Source organism: Thalia democratica, chromosome 5 (assembly GCF_965202585.1).
Source record: "Thalia democratica chromosome 5, ktThaDemo2.hap1.1, whole genome shotgun sequence".
Lineage (NCBI taxonomy): Eukaryota > Metazoa > Chordata > Thaliacea > Salpida > Salpidae > Thalia > Thalia democratica.
In genome coordinates, this window is record NC_139169.1 from 72,200,581 (window position 1) to 72,219,100 (window position 18,520).

Consider the following 18,520-nt stretch of genomic DNA (forward strand, 5'->3'; position numbering starts at 1 on the left):
AACTTTAAAGATCACAACTACAGTTCTCAACTCATAAATAATCAAAGAGAATAATACAACTTTATTTTTATTTTATTTAAGTTTTAATTTAAGACAAAGCTAATGTCCTTCTTATATCTTTACATTATTTTTCCAAATTTCATTAACAACTGAAGATCTGCTCTGATAACCTTTACTAAAAAGTATAAGGATTGTTACATTTCATAAATATCTATTTGTTTTTTATATAATCTAATAAATATTTAGCTCCAATTTGACTTGCCAAGCCGCTATTCTCCAGCACTTAAAAAAAAAACTATGAATATATCATTATGTTAAAGATATTATTATATTGAAAAAACTGAAGAGCTGTTCTGCTTAACAGAACAGTTAAATAATTGTATTTGAAAACTTAGTTTTTAACAATATATATACTAATAAACTGGAAAGCAGACAAGTTAAACCAAATCATAATTAAAGTAAAAAATAGGTTATTTTTCTTGATTTTTTCATTGAGTTTTTGTTGACATTTGACTTAAATTAAAAAAAAAAGTTTTTGTAAACAGTTCTTAATTCAACTTAGATAAATTTTTAGAATTTTTTTTTTAGACAGTTATTAAATCCGTCTAAATTTTGACTGTTATGTTAACTTAACACAAATTAGATTTTGAAATCTTCAGCGACTTTGAGTTTTATTAATGTTTTGTTGACTCTTGGCTTAAAACCACAATTTTATACAATTCTTAATTTCATTTAGATAAACTTCAAGGTATAAATATTTTATTATTATTTTTTTTTTAAAGAAAAGGTATAAATATTTCATTATTCTTATTATTATTTTTTTTTAAAGAAAAGCTCTGGATTCAGTTTTTTTATTTTGACTCATTATATTAATATTAATTCAATCCTTTTTTTTTTAAAACTAGTACCAATTTTACCTAAATATACTCTGATATGCTTGAATTTTCAAATATGCAACATTTTTATTTTTGTTTATATTCTTCACGCATGAATAAGTTTTTAAACAACAGTATAATTAACTAACATTGTTATATGCAGTTTCATATTTTATTTTTGCTTGAAAAGGGCGCAATCTCTTGCCACCAAAACTGGTCGCGAATAAAATATAAAATTTGCATAAATCTATTTAACAATACATATATAAACTTTGCAACTTAGAAAAAAAATAAATTGATAAATCAGACAAGGACATAACACTAAACAAAAAAAGCAAAAGACAAAGTATATGCATTTATTACCAAAAATAGATTTTTGGCAAAATTAAAACTAAGTAAATATTAAATCATAGTAAAACTAAGCCAGGAAAACAAATAGTTCAAAACATTTTTCTAATACAGCTTAAAACGTTTTTATGATACAACCTTTCTAAAATGCATAAATTATTAAACTAACAAGATCAGCGTATTTTTTTAAACTGAACTTACTGTACAAAAAAACCTTCATTATTACTTTGTCCAAATCATTATAAAATTTTAAATTCTAAATTTCTGTTAAACATTGTTAATAAATTTTACCTTTACTGATGACTATATATAGGAAGAAGTATTTTTACATCATATTGTTTTTTTTTTTGTATAACTTATGCATCTCTGTTTACCAAAGTGCTTTTTATTTTAAATTGAACAGGCTGAAGTTTATAGACAATCTTTTTTTGTCTTTATAAAACAAATGTTCTGGAATTTTTAAAATTTCATTTTCCTAATAAATTTTTTTAAAGCCCTTCAAATGGGCTCTGTAGAAAGTGATTAAGTTTAAATAATCACCTTATTTTCTACAATATATATAGTATAAAGTAAGTATCACAGAAATAAACTTTTGCTTGGAACAACTATTTCTGCATTCAATACTCTTCCTCAGCCAACTTTTATATATATATATATAAAATTTATTATTCTTAGAGCTTTTTGAGACTCCGTAGATCTGTTCTTGAATTTATTTGAGAGCAGTGAAACGCCGTTAGTTGAAATAAAGTTTTAGCACAAGAACATCTGTGATATATATATATATATATATATATATTTATTTATTTATTTATTTATTTGTATACATATGCTTAACTATATTACAAAAAATATAATGTTTATAAATATATACACATTTAAACTTAATTATATATATACATTTATACTTATATATATAGACTTTGTTTTTTTATTTGTTAACTTATTTTGCTTGTTGTCTCAAAACTATATTGCTTACATTTAATAGATGTTTTTATTACATGTTTAACATAAAAATAAAGGTTTATAAATTAAAAAGGTATTAACTTAAACTTTTACAGGCAAATGTTTAACATACTTTTTTTTTTAAGTGTTTTTCTAATTACTGGTATTGAATTTCCGCATTTGATTGGTATAGATCAGGGTTTCCCAAACTTTTTTGCTAATGGCCCCCTTTAAAGAGTTTGAAAAAGTTATGGCCCCCTTTAACATGTAGATTACTCATAAACTACGATAAAATACACATTAGACCTTTTTTTTTTTTTTTTTGCTCTTCATCTGAAACTCAAGAATATCTAGTGTAAGTTTTTAACCTGCCATAAAATACACATAAGACCTTTTTTTTTTTTTGCTCTTTGCATTTGATTGGTATAGATTGTTTAATATAGCAAAAGCTCATTTTACGTTCACCTTGGTGGCAGTAATTACATAATTGGATTGTTGTTATATTTTCTGTTACAGCTTTAGCAGATACATGCTTAAAGCTTTGAGCTTCATAATTTTGTCACAATCTGTGATTTTTAATCAAAATTTTACCCCAGTGAGTATTGGCTAAAAGAGTGCCAACAATTATATATTTCTTATTAAAAACATTTGTTTTTTATGGTTATGTAATTTATCTATAAAAAGATTAGGTTAATTTACACATGATGTAAATTACTTGCTAACTTTTTTTTTATATATAAAGATAGAGAAAAATCAGTTGCATTCCCTCTACAATGTTAAACACTTTCTGAAGATTAAACAAGAAAGGTTAATCATAAGTAATTCTAAATGCACCTTTAACAACTACAGTTAACTTTTTTCAAATAAATTATTGTTGCTTAGGTAAGAGTGAGACTAATGTTTTTCTACCTATAAAAAAAAGTTTTAAATAAATTATTAATACATTTGCAATGAACTTGGTATCATGTATTTGAAGTAATGAACTTTGGCAAACTTTGAAATGACAGTTCAGTCAAGCACGGTAGTCTAGATATTAGTGTTACTCACTCTTGAAAGTTCACCCCTTTCAACTTACATGCTTTGTAATTGAATATATTAAATTTTATTGAATCTAGGATATAAAAAGAATTTTATTTAAATGACAAATTTAATAGTTTTTTTTTTTTGAGTTACATTACAGTAAAATGGTTGTTTTTAAAGGTTTGAGATAGTTATTAAAGTTTAGTGTATTCATTATAGTACTAGTTTAATGTGTATTTACAACAACTGGTTGTGTGTTCACTCTGGTGAAAGTAATATATTTAAAATAATATATTTGCTGGGGATTTGTGTTCAACAATTTTCCCACACTTTACGGTTTTTAGTGTTGAGATTTAGGCCTTGCAAGTGTTCTCCAAGTAATGTGTCACTAACCAAGAGTTTTTTTATTTGTTTAAAAGATATTTTTTTGTTAATTTTATAATTTGATAATAAAAGTTTAAATATTAATGGGACAGGTAAAATTACAACACTCACTTTTCCCCATTTATTGCTGCAACGGGTAGAATTTGTTACTGATGATATTTTAAACATAAAATATATACACATATATATCGTAACTGATGATCACATTAATCTTATTTTGTTATTGTTGTATTGCTTATTGATGACAATAAAAAGATATCTCAAACTATTTGGTCTACAAAAGGTGTACAAAAGAACCTTCAGGTTATCAAGTTGTACACCACTTGGATGCAGTTTAACATAATTTTTCAAGACTATTTTTAACTTATTTTGACCCAGTCCTTTGTCCAGGACTGTATGAGTTAAACATTGATTTGAAATAATTCCTTAAAGCAAGTTTAAAATTAGGTTGTTACTCCTTATTTATATTATTTGTATATAATAGAATAAATGATTAAACCTCTAGAAACGCATCTAAATAACAGAGTTTTATTGATTGGTTAGCTAAAATACCTGCAAATAGTTGGCATATATTTGCAAGCTAATTTGAATCTAGTAACTAAGAAACGGAGTTTAAAATTTAGGTACAACCCCTAAAATAGGACTAATTTAAAGAACAAAAACTTAAAATCCGCCAAGCCCAATCTATTGTTCTCCAAGAAGATTAAGATTTATTTTTATGTAGTTTAAAATTTTATATTATCTCTATTACACTTAACATTATATTTATTAAGTTGTGTATTATTCCATATATGCTTTGCATACAATATTCAGAAAAACTTTTATCTGTTCTTAATTTTTATAGAGCTTTACAAAAGTTATAGATATCATGATATGACGTAGTAACAAACGATATTAAAAGTCTTTTTCACACTTAGCTGAGATTATGTATTGTATTAATGATGTGTGTCTTTTTGTTAATAATTTAAGAACTTATGCATTTTCAAAAAGTTTGTTTTAGTAATTGCTAAAGAAACTATTATTAAAATACAGAATTAAATTACATTTAAAAACGTTTTAAACTGATTGTGTGCGCGGCTTAATTTTACTTTTGTTTTAGTTTTTTTATAATTAAGTTTTATTTAGCTTAAAAGGAATTATCGTTAATGTATACATGTATTTGCTTTTATTGTTTACTTATTTAAACAAATATTACGAATACAAAATACTTATTTTGAAAAAAACTAAAAGTTTGATAATATTTTTCAAAATAAAACAAACAGATTCTTGAATATCTGTCTAAAACTTTCACATTTGTATTTTCAAATTTTTTAAATTTCTATGTTTTTTAAATGAATTTTTTCAATATTTCCGGTATTAAGGCAAACTTGTTAACTGTACAAAACTAAATGCACCAGCTTAATTTTGTAAGAAACTTTAAAAAAATGTAAAAACTTACTCAAAATCAACGCTTTCATTTGTAAGGACTTTGATAGACACATGATATTTAAAGCTAGAGAAAAAAAAAACTTTAAAAGTTCTGTTTACTGAATCACCTTAAATTAATTGCATGTGCATAAATTGCACTAAAATAAATCAAATTTTACTTGACTTAGTGGATCAACCATTATTAATAAGATATTTGAGCCCACTACTAAATTGACTAATAGTTACTGTAAAAAGTTACTACAAAATTATTATACTGTAGAAATCTTACTGCATATTCCTAGGGCCCAGTAAACTTTTGACATATTATCATATAAACTCTTTCATTTCAAAGGTATACAAATTTTCAAACCTGCTTAAAATTTTGTTGATATCTTAAGACAATTAATTAATATTGACAGCTACAACAAATATTTTGCTTGTTGTAACTGTTTTGTAAAAAACCTTGAAATATTCTTAATCTTGTATTAAGTTAGGAAAAAATAAATAATATTACAATTTAAAGAAAGAGGTTGGCAATTTAAAATAATTTGAGTTGAAATAAAATGCTGATAAATTGCATTTATAAGTTTTAAACAAACTTCTTGTGAATTAATCAAAAGTTTTATACTAAAGTAAAATCAAAGGTCTATAAAAAGAATTACTTAGTAGTATAAGTTTCAATCAAAACTAAAAAGGTTAATTTATAATCATATACAAAATCCCTAATAGATATAAGTTGATATTATGTATCTTCTAAATTATAAACACTAAAATTTAATATTATTACTTAATCAACAATCAAAACTACGAATGACTAACCGCGAGACAAATGATATGAGTTCAAGTGATAACGTCTACTGAGTATCACAATTAAAAATAAAACTTGAAACTAACTCAGCTTAATTATTTTCCCGCTGATTAAAACTTGTTGTTTTAAACTACAAAAATTCAAAATTTAACTAAGCTTTTAAACCAAAAAAGAGCTTCAATATTTTTTATTTATTAAAATAAGTAGCAAACCATGTCTAAAATATAAATAATCGTTAGACTACCAGAAACTTCAAATATTCATACAAATTCTTATCGAATTAAAAAAGAAGCAAAAAATAATCTATCTATTAAAAAAATTATAAGTTACAAAAATTTCGAAATAAAACGAATAAAATTTGAAATGTAATCTGAAAGATTATCATTAAAATATCGATTAAGTATCATGTACATAAAAAATAGTAGTCTTTTTTCAGCTCTTAAAATAATCTTTCGGAGAATATTTTAGCTACTAGGACTCAGGAGGCAATAACTAGTGAGGGAGCAATAGTTTAACGAGTAATTAGCTAGCAAAAGGGGCGATTTCTTATGTATAAAGAAATATGTTTTTTAATATCATCAAAGCGGGCGAAATTGAAAAGTTTAAACCCTGATTTGAATGAAACACTGGGCAGGGACCACCTGGAACAGTCCAGACTTGTTTTGATTAATTTGAACTGCCGGTGGTATTTAAACACTAAACACAGTGCTTTTTACTAAATACCGATCAGGACGCCATGGTACGATTGCGTTCACTCGATGAAAACTTTCCTTTTCTCCTCTTCAAGCTTTACTAAAAGTAAACGCTGCGTGAACTTCATTTCTAACAAGCTTAGTTTCAAGCTTTTAATAATGTTTTTTTACAATAGTCAAGTTAATCCATGTCCAATTGAGAACATTTAGTGCGCACTTTTAAGTCAAAAACCTTATGTGTTCGACACGCAGTTCTCCAGACAACTTGTTAATTCTTACGCACTTCTTCTTTGGTACGCACTTTTTGGCTGTGTTGAAAAAAAAGATCAATTTTTATTGAATTGTTTTATGCAATGGCTCATTAGTCTTAAGCATGTATTAATGAAATAATTTTGATAGTATGTTGAAATTAAATTCCTTTTAAAGAGAGATTAAAGTGTTTTCAACAATTTACACAACTGGTTGTTGAAACTGGTTACCAAACACAGATCCTTAAAACTAGTTACAATGACAACACAGATAAAACTTACCATTCAGATGGCTTCGTCTGCACATTACTAGAATATTTTTTAATGATTAGTTAAAAAATGTTTGCAGTTTTTTTCAAGGGTTTAACTTTGCATGTAAAAGGCTTCTTGATAGCGATGGTTTGTTGTAGTAAATTTTTATTTAACTTAAAAACTATTAGAGTATTAAGAAGTTGTTTAGTTAAAAGTAAAATCTTTCTAAAACACTAAAATATTAATCTGTTGCAAAACAAACGTTCAAATTTTAATTGAGCAGAACGTAAAAAATTCGTTCTTGTTGTGTCGACTGAGTCCGCTACCCGGCTTGGTAAAAAGCACTGAGATTGGTGTTAAAAAATCCCCCGCAGTGAGATTGAAATACTATGTTACTGTTTTTATCAATTTTTTAATTAATTAAATACTACTGCCGGGGTTTTTTTAACACTAAACACGGTGCTTTTTACCAAGTCTTTCCGGCACCTACCACTTCATGCAGCAAAAACAGCGAACTAACAAACAGAAATGAACGTTTGACTGCAAAACAAAGTTTTAAAAGAAACTTCCACAAGCTTAGAAAAAATATTTGGTTTTGATAGTTAGTTTGCTCGGTGTGCTCTTGCTACGTTGTTAAACGGACAATTGTGTTTTTTTTTCAAATAAATTTATTTTTTGTAACAACTATAAAACCTCTACCCACATTTAACATTTTCTATGTTTCAATTTTACAAGTTTAAATTAAGCTGAAAAACTTGATACTGTGAGCTTTTAACAAAATAAAAATTCAAACTGTTTGTAGTAACATGTATTGTAGTTAATAACATTTTTCAAATTATGAATGGAAACTTTACGTTGTGTATTTTCTAACAGAAAAATAACATACAATATTCCAACAATATCTTAAAATATTGTTTGAGTAAATAGTTAAATAAAAGTAATTTTAAAACAAATGCTTTGAAAATTCATTTCGTTGACTTTAGTTTTTTTACAAGTTTTAAATTTGTAGTAAAAAAAGAATAACTTGTAGTTCATTAAAAACGTTGCTCAATAATTTATTACAACACAAAAAAATTTTTACTTTTTTAATTTTTTGTTACTTAAAGTTTTTTTGTGTTTTATACTTTGTAATTCTAAATTTTTCAACTTCTCCTAAATATTATTTGCAAACAACCACAATACTTTGGTATAAAAGCAGCATTTTTGTTTTGTAATTCTATATTTTTAAACTACTCTTAAATCTTATTTACAAAAACACAATACTTTTATATAAAAGCAACTTTTTTTTTATTTCGAAGCCCCTTATAAAGCTTAATTCACCAGGTTTAAAAAGTTGTTATGCAAAAAATCTACATTCATATAAACAATTAACATATCAAATCAATACATTAGTATTTAATTTCTTTTTTTAAGTTATGTCGTGTAATATACTACAACTAAAATTTCAAACAATAAACTTCAAAAGTCTTATTTTCATAAAAAGAAAAAGTTATAAAGGTTTAATACTAACTTACGTAAAACAAATTTATTATTAAAAACAACTTTAACTAGTTAAGAAAAGTTTTAAATTGAAATATACTACAAATTTAAATACAAAAGTACAAGAAAATTATACTTTCTGTCTGCATGTTTTGATTTTAAAACATTTAGTTTTCAAGTAGGTTTATGATATTACTTAGTTTTTAAAATTTACTCATAAACACTTAAGAAACTATTTATCGTATTTTGCTTTCTAATAACTTTATACTTTTTTTTTTACATTTTTGATTTAGACTACTCTATTTTTTTTTTCATTTAGTAACAAGTTTATGAATGATACTATTGTGTGATATTAAAACAAAAAACTTTATCCTCTTAAAATAAATCCACTTAATATGTGTTTTTAATTGCTACTTTTGTTAAATTAATCAACTGTTAATGAGAAAAATATTAATTATACAGTTTTTAGTTGGCAGCTAGAATTAATTGTTTTTGTTTGGTCGTTAGCATTTAGTGGAAAATGAAAGTATTAATAATTTGTTATCAACTAGTTTTTATTGCAAAAACAAAGTCAAAAAACTTTTTTAAAGAAAACAAAATTATAAGTTTTAAATGACGTTTTTAAGGAATAAATAATATATTTAAATTTTTAAAATGTTTAAAAAATAAGAAAAATATACCTTAAATTTGATATAGAAACATAAAGTATAGTTTTTATAACTCAAGTCTATATAGCAAATAGTAAAGATGAGTTATTTTATTACGAATAAATTTGTTATTGAACAAAAGCAGGTAAACAATAAAGCACAATGAAAATATGAAATCATTTTATTACAACACTTGAGAGAAAAAACAATTTATACTGCACTATGAAGTTTGAAAATATTCTTAAACTGCAATGATGGTATAAAAATGATTCGTTAGTATACAAACAAAAAGTTTTTAATGAAAAGATTTAAGAGGATTGAATTCATATGATATCAAACTCTTGTTTACAGCTTGTTACAAAATAAAACGATTTATTATTGAGATATATAGGGACGGAAAACAGAGATTAAAAAATACAAAATATAAGTGAACTAGAATGTTATAAAATGTGTTGGTATTTTAAAGATCATTCATGTAAAAAAGCTATAAGCTCACTTTATCAAGGTAAAAACTGATGATAAAATCTTGAAACATAATTTTAAACTTAAAATCGGATTATTACATGTTAACATAAAAAGGTAAAACGCAATACAAGTAGTTATAAAACAGTTGAGACTTTTAAAAAATAAATTTAAAGTATTTGTTTTCAGCAACTTTTAGATTTTTTATTTTCTAATGAGTTGGTTTTACAACTAGAAAAAAATAAAGTAAGCAAAAAAAAATCAAAAACTAAACATTTTTATCTTTTAACTTTAACGTTTAGAGTTCGGCTGATTAAAATTATCTTTTATCTTTAAATTGTTCAAATGTATTTTAAATGTTTAATTAGTTAATTTCACAATCAGAAGGAAACAAAACAACCAACAAAAACTAACTTATTTTAAGATTACATGTTTTAAATGTTTAACGAGATAGTTTCACAATCAAAAGCATTCGAAATAACCAACAAAATCCGAAAAATTTCCCACCACTAGTTGTAGGTGAACGCCGACTTGTTCCAGTCGTAGTACTCGCCATTTTGCGCGCCACCTGCGCCATTTTGCGCGCCACTTGCCGCTCCCATGTTTAGGGGCTGCCCCGTCAGCGGGTTGGTAGTCAGCGTTGGTGGCACTTGCTGGGGTAATGGTTGGTCGGGATGGTAGTTGGCGTTGGAAACACCATTTCTCCCGTCAGCTGGTTCGACGGGGTAGGTGGGTGATGCGTTCGAGTATGCCGGAGGCTCTGTGAATAAAAATATTTATATTTTGAAACTTAATGCTTGAATGCCTTGTTTAGTGGAATATTGAAAACTTCTGTACAGTAGTTACTAGATTTGTTACTATCTTTTAAAAAGTATAGCCGGTGTATACTCTGTAAATGGTTACGAGAATTAATAAAGGTTTTGTTAAAATGTACCCTACACAGGGTTGCCACTCTTTGAGTGAAAAATCTTCCCTGAGTAATTTTAAACTTCCCTCAGTTCTCCTGAGTTCTCTATTTCTTATCCTTAAAAACTTCATTATTTACAAAAAAATACAATGTTGATGTTCGAAAAATGTTGAAGAACTAGCTGCAAGGCTGAAAAAATTCACTTAAAGATTTTGGAAATAAATAAAATTAACTTTTTTGAACAAAATATTGAAACTGGATAAACTAAACCTCATTCTAGATCTAGAAAAAAAAAATCCCTGAGATTTTTTTTTTAAATCTTAAAATTTTCCTGAAATTTTTAGAAAAAACCAAAACTGCTTTAAGTTTCCCTGAGTTAAAAAAACAATCAAAATTCCCTGAGGTTCCCTGAATTTCCTGAGTATGTGGCAACCCTGCCTACACACTTGTTATAAAAAAACATTTGTACAGTAATTAATATCACTTTTATAACTTTCTAAAATTAGTTTAGAGAAAACTGTTGAAATCAATTTAAAAATCAGTCGGTTTTTGAATACATTTACTTTATATAATTAAAAATATACGCTTTTAACTGTCAACAAACAAATCTAACTGACCGCTAGTAGGCATGGTTGGCATGGCAACTGCCGGTTGAAGGGGGCTTCCAACCATTATTTCGCAGGGGACCCTCAGGTTTATGTGGCACCCACTAATTTGACCTTCCAACTAAAAAAAATATAAAAACTAAAAATTTGCAAAACTTTCAAATATATTAAAATTAAAAATTTAGTGATATAAATTGCAATTTTTTTGAAATTTTAATAAAACATTCTAATGAGCTATGAAAAAAAGAATAAAAAAAATACAATCAAATTGATCTAAATTTAAATTTTGTTATAAACATATACTCGCAATTTGTTTTAAATGCGGTACTAATCAGAATTTAAACGTCAGAAAATAGCTTCAAATAATTTTTCAAAAAAGAAAGTAGTCAAAGTATTTAACGAATACGGTAAGTTATAAGTTATCACATTTAATTACATGTATACATAACTTTTTATTCTTTAATAAAAAGCTAATACCTTCAAGTATTTCCTGAACCATTTCTTAAAATAGTAGCAATTGAAACAGTAAAGCTAAGATGATTAGACAAAATATGTAAAATAACTTAACGCCACCTAAACAAACAATTCTGAAGCATTTTTTAATAAAAGTCAATCATCAGTTATCTTTTATTTGTTTATAAAATTGTTATTTACACTTCACGTACTTTCAATCTGTTGGACCTTTGTTAGATATTTTTAAAATTTATTATACTTTACAACAAATTTAATCATTTTTTAAAGTAGAACTATATTACTACATACATGTAAACTACAAACAAACTAGTTATTTTATACAAACTAATTACTTTAAAACAAGTTTCAAACCTCAATAACGTACTGTGGAAATATGATGTTGCAATTTGGCAAGTGAGACGGTGCCATATCTACTGGAATCTGTTGAAATGTCATCATTTAAATTTTTATGGTACAAAGTTTTCAAAAATCAAGTTTCGGCACAGTGGTTTTTTAAAGTTGTGCGAGTTTAAGTTTTCTGTAGTTATTACTTATTGATATTAATAAATTTTGAATATATTACATTATCAATACTTAACAAAACTTATAGTATACAAAATATATATATAATAACTCATAACAGATGTGATGTATGACTCACAGCGCATAAGTCAAACAATATATAAAAATTTCAAAAAAGAACATGAAATTAATGTAATTTGCAAAAAACACAAGCTTTTAAAACATTGCAATTTTCTTAAACTTATTTATAAAAGCTTTAGAGTGGTAATGAATAAAATATTAGTAGGAAACATGTTACTTAAAAACTTAGTTTAGTTTACAAAACAAACACTATTCAATTTTAGTTGTGACAGCTAACAAGCAGTTCTTTAAACGTAAAGTTTCATTAATTTTTCATTCTTATTTAAATTATCTTTTTCGTAAAGTGTAAAAAAGGTAAACTACGATCACACTTTTTACTGAAACTAATCAGCACAAACTCATTTGAAACGAAACAATTCAGGATACAAGTAGTAAATTTACGTTAATTTTTAGACAAAAAAAAATTTTTTTAGTATAAAATACATTTTTACAAATAAAATAATAACAATGAAATAGATAATTTTTGGCAAAATGACTTCAATATGAGTGTAACGAGTATCTATGTCAAAATTGTTTTTACGAAAATGTTAACGCCCCGTATAAGTTAACGCTACCTCTCTAAATTAAAATAAGTAACATTTTACATCAACGAGAATTAAGTTTTATGGAATTTTGTTTTTGTAAGTTTTAATTTGTTTCAATAATTAATTGGAATTGTAAAGTTTAAACTATTTATGTTGCTTTTCTTAAATAAGACTAATTGTATTTAAATTGTTTAACTATTTAGAAGATAACTGAATATATAATAAAACACTTTAAATTGAAATTTTTAATTAATTCAACTAAATATTTGATTTTTGTTCCTCGCATTTTTTATTTTCAATCGCTTTAAACAGAAAAAAACATTGTTAAAAAAACTTTTGATGTTAGTCTAGTTGTTTTTATAAGCTTTATAAATAACAATTACAAACAAGATAAGACACTTTAGCTCAACAATACAGTCTTTTGATTGTTATACTTCAACAGCAAAAAACATCAAAAGTAATTATACTATTGAGTGGTTTTTAAATAACAGCCAAGTTGTTTGTGCAAGCTTCTTAAAAAAGAATTAAAAAAAACAAAAAGTTTTTGTCTAATATTTTAATGTTTTCTATTCGCATGGTTACATGCTTTTCACACAAGTACACGCCATTGTGTGAGTAATATCACGCTCTGTGACGCCATTGACCAAACAAATGTTAGTAATAAATTATTTGTAATAAAATTTAAAGTAACAAGCAATATGAGAAAAGTTCGAACGTGACTTTATCATGTTGCAAATGTGGAAAATTTTCAAAACTTTTGGGTAGTTTTGGGGAGAAATTTAAAAGGAAACTACTTTCGGAAAGTAACTGAAAAATAACAAAAAAGCTAAAAGTTCAATGTATACTTTAATTTTACAGTTGTTTGCTTTTTATTAACTGTTTTAATAGTACACTAGCTTTAACTTTTTAATTTTGAAACAACGATTTAATACTCAAAACAAAAAAAAAACAATACTGTTAGCAACCAGATTTGTAAATCACTTATGAACAAATTATTTTTTAACCTGAACACTTTTGTTGTTCAGATTCAAAGTTTTTCTCTTGTTGCAAGCTTCGAATTCCTGCTTGACCGGAATGTCGCTGAAAGTCCTGGTCTTCCCGCGAGCCCTCAGCTTCACGTTGCGCTTCAGATTTATCTTGGTGAACGGCAGATCGGTGTTGCTGAAAGTTGTGTTGAAAAACAATTTGAAAAATAATTGTATAATACTATGCATACTTGAATCTAGTAGATACATAACAACAGGTATTATTATGCTGTTTTAACATTCTATACTTTAGTTAACAGTTTTATACAAAAATTAATTCTATAAGGTTATGTTTTATTTGTTATTCTAAAGTTATAAACAAAAAACTCATAAAAAAATATTCTTTTAAAATTTTACCTTTTTATTAAATAGCATTTTGCAAATAAAAACTTTGATAAAATTTTATAGAATTTTTTAAACAGTTGAATTTATATCATTGTTTAAATATTAAATTTGTACAAAACAGGTACAATATTTTTCAAAATTCCAGATTTAACAAGTTCTTCAAATGTTGTATTTCATTTAATTATGTAAAATTACAAACACGACTTCAAAAAAAAAAAAGCTTCTTTGGCGACTAAAAAAATGTACAAAACAAAACTACGTAACAAACGTCAAATTTTCCAGGGTGGCGTTGACGACCACCACTTCACCAGGAACGTATCCGGTTTTGTTGCAGGCTACCTCCCCGTTGAGAGGGCCTGTTTTGCAGCACCAACAGCAAATAAACTTGCTGTCTCTCCCCACTGCTGGCTCCTAATACGGTTTGTAATAATCAAAACCAGTTTAAAATTTGAAAAGTTAAACATTATAGCTTTGTTGGATAAAAACTGTTTTTTTTTTGTTACAAATTTTTTATTTTAAGCATCTAGTAAAAAAAGCTAAGTTTATATAAACTATAAAAAACATAGACAGGTTTATGTTTACAACTGCCATTAGCACAACCAGTTAAGGTTGAGATAACAAATGGTACTATTTATTCAAAAAACTAAAAAAGCAGTAATCTATAACTAAAATTAAGTTAAAACATTGTTAATGATGATTAAAACTTTTAATAAAAGTCTCAGAATAACTTGTAATCAAAACATAGTTACACAAAAAATTACAGTATTTTTTGCTGCTGAAAATTTCATTAGGTGTGTTTTCAGAGTGGTTTCGAAAACAAAATATTTTGTTTTAATAAAAATACTTGCTTAGACCATGTGTAAGTTAAATTTAAATTAACATGTCCAAACTAAGTAAATTTAAGGCCATAGGGGGGGGGGGGGGGTAAACCATGTTTTTTACAAGTTGATTTTATTTTATAGAGTTTTTTCTAAGCTTCAAGATGCTATTGATTGTTTTAAAAATTCGAATTATTTTTTGAGATATAACCAGTCAAAGTTGGGCCGAATAATAGGTTTCCTATGGGACGGGAAAACTAAAACAGCAAAAAAAGACTATTTCATTTAAAATCTATCTCCTCCTACATTTTTTAAGCAATATTCTTCAAACTTTCACAGTCTAATCTTTATACAATAACAAAAAAAATTTTACTTTGGAACTAAAAACACTTTTTTTTAATTTTTGTGATAAAATTTTTATTTTTTTAAATTACTATATATCTAAAGTAATGTTTTTTTCTTTTATTATAAGGAACATTTCCTGAAAATTTGAAGAAGATTGCTTGAAAAATGAAGGAGGAGATAGATTTTGTTTGAATTTTAAAATTTCCAATAAAATTGACCCTGAAAAATTTGCAGTCCATACATTTATATAGGAAAGTTTTTACAAAAAATTAAATATCTCAAAAGTTAAATGATATTTTTGAATTCTATAAAAACTAGCTTGTAGTTTGTACTTAAAACTTTCATATAAAAGCCAAAGTTAATTTTTGTAAAAAAAAATGTTGGACCTTGAATAGACCTATGGCCTTAAATGAAGTTGACGTACTAACTTAAGCTAAATAGGTATACTAAACGAAAGTTAGAGACTGTTTGCAATCTTAACACTCAAACTATAAAATAATAATTTTTAAATTGCTAAAAATTTTTTAGGTAAAATTTATTAAATAAAATACGAAGAACTTAAATTCAACTAAAGGATAGTTTTGAAACCACAAAAGTTAACATCATTTTTAAAAAGTAAGTATAATATCATGTATGAAAATAATTTTTACTTAAAAAACTGTTATGTTAAATCCTTACAATTTAGAAAAATAATATTGATACCAACCATGGGGTTTTTACCCTGACAGACTTCATGGACAGGAGTGTTGCCCAGCACAGTTATGTTGTGTTTTTCCTTCACGTTGAAGTGCAACCCAGAACGCTTTATCTTGCCCGTCAGGTAATAAACCACAGATGCCTTTGCAAACTTGTTGACTGTTCGATAAGAATGTTAAGTAAAACATTATACTCTATTAAGTTAGCACAATGCTTAATATGCTATAGTATTTTAAACATGAATCAAAAACTAAACACTTTCTTATTCTTGTAGCTGCAAGAACATGCTATCTTAAATTCCATACAAAATATTACTTTATAAGCAGTTTTTCAAATATCCAAGTAGCTTAATATAGTTTATTAAAGTAAATTTAGTTATTAACAAAATAACAACAGAAGGTACAACTTACAGTGAAACGAAGCTGGTATGTTATGTGGTATAAGGAAAGAAAATGGAAATTTGTGTTGGCCCTTATTCAAAACGTTGTTAGGAATGTCTGCCATAATATGTGATTATTATGTGTATTTAAACTTTGAAAATATAAAATCTATAATATTCATACACAAAACAAAACTGAAAAGTGAAAGTTAATGATTTAAAGCAACAATTTACTGCAAAACTTTGTAAATATAAGGAATAAATGATAAACAAAAACGCTAGTAGCTGTTATTCATTATACTTGTTTTTATTTTAATTTTACTTTTAATAATTTTTACTTTTTTTTTCTTAAAATTAGTCAAACTGTAATAAAAAGTTTTTTAAAACACAAAACTGTTTATAAATAAGAATTATTACCATTTACAAGCAAAAAAAAAACTGGTATGAGTTATTTTCAAGCTAGTGTTTTTTTAACATATAACAAAATTGTGAGAAAGTTCTAAGAACCAAAACTTGTTATTTTCTAACTCACTTTGAAGAAGCTTTATAGGAGTTTTAAAATATCTCTCGCTGTTGGAGTACACAACTGTCTGCTTGTTGTGGTTTTCAGTCCACCTGAGCGACGATTTGCCACTGCATTTCACTTCAACTTCTGCAAAGTTCACAATAAAATAACTAATTGGTTGACTTATTTTAGTAACTTATAAATTAATTTAGCAGTATTACAACAAATAAAACCCCTTACAAAAAATAGATCCATATATGTAAAAACTGATATCAAAGTTTACACTTAATTGTTTTTTTATGTAATCATTTAAAAAATGTTTCAAAGTTTTTGTTTGAACAAGAGATAAGATTGATTTTAAAACAAAATTTTTTTTAAGTGCAATTGTTAAATTTAAAACATATAATGCTGAAGTTTTTGAACTTGTACACTAAACAACTAAAACATCAAAAATTATAACTTCAAACAGTATTTTAAGACACTTGGAAAACAAGGTAGAAAAAGTGTAATAGCTCAAAATGTTTTGTTAACTAAAAAACTTGTTTAGGTTTTCAGAAAATTTTTACCTATAATACTTGAATAAAACAAAACAATAGTTTTGATTTCAAAACTCTTGCTTAATTTTTTAGTAGTTTGATTAGTTAACATTAAATTCTATAGATTGCTTTCAAAAACAACATAAGCTAACATACAATGAGTCTAGTTAATTTTTATTGTACATCAGTTATAAACAATTTATATTGAAGGAACTAATAGACTTGTATATGTGTTTTTATCACCTTAACCTTAATTAGCAAATACATTCTAGCAAACATAACTTTTTTTTTTAATTTAATTTAAATGATATTAAACTTAAACTAATTAAATTTATGAAATATTCAACATAATTTTTTTTCTAATAGATACCGTCAACAGAAGTTAAATCTTCAGATAAATCGAAAGTTATAAATCCAGCTACCACAGATCCAGCGTAAAAGTCGGTTTGACCATTGTTCAATAAAAACTTTACTTGTGGTTTCATACTTTATATGTACTCTGCTAAATAAAATAAAAATATTCAAAAATTAAATATAAATACTTTCGCCTTTTTTAGAGAATTTATGCACATTTTTAGTAGAAAGAGAAAAAAATTATAAATATCTTATTTATTTAAATCAAATTTCAATTAAAAGTAGGTAGATTAAAAATAAATGATTTTTTTATTAAAACTATTATATTAATTTTTTTGTTTACCAAACAAGCTGCAATTAGTATTAATATTTTTTTATAAAACTAAAAACAAACAAATCCTTTAAAATCTATACAACAAAGGCTAATACAAGTTATGAGTTTTATTATTGTTTCAAATATCTCAAAACTAAATTTTATTTAACTGTTTTCGGTAACAAATTTCTGAGCTTTATAATATTGAAAGTCACTTGGACTTTGCTACATACAGAAATAGCAAATTCAGTCATGAGTTTATATAAATACTTTACAAATTCCTTTTTCATTTTACAAAAAGTATTTTGTTCCAAATAATTAATATCTAAGCTAGCCAATATATCCAAAAAATGCTTTTTGCTAACAAATGTATTTGTAAACTGCATGTTAACACTAGTTGAATTTTCTTAATGAAAACAAATTAGAACAATGTTTTAATTAGATATATTAAACTTAATTGGAAAATTTTGTTTTTATTAATAAGTAAC

General features: G+C 25.4%; 1 protein-coding gene across 1 annotated transcript; it reads right to left on the reverse strand.

The window, feature by feature from the left end:
* Window positions 1–9,564: 9,564 nt before the first annotated feature.
* On the reverse strand, window positions 9,565–17,869 carry LOC145836002 (arrestin domain-containing protein 3-like). The gene is made up of 9 exons (XM_082943779.1): window positions 17,736–17,869; window positions 16,857–16,976; window positions 16,356–16,442; window positions 15,956–16,104; window positions 14,355–14,497; window positions 13,721–13,877; window positions 11,902–11,970; window positions 11,089–11,197; window positions 9,565–10,324 (listed from the first exon to the last, which is right to left on the reverse strand). The coding sequence occupies exons 1-9, from the start codon at window positions 17,848–17,850 to the stop codon at window positions 10,074–10,076; spliced, it is 1,200 nt and encodes a 399-aa protein (XP_082799905.1). The 5' UTR covers window positions 17,851–17,869; the 3' UTR covers window positions 9,565–10,073.
* Window positions 17,870–18,520: the final 651 nt, after the last annotated feature.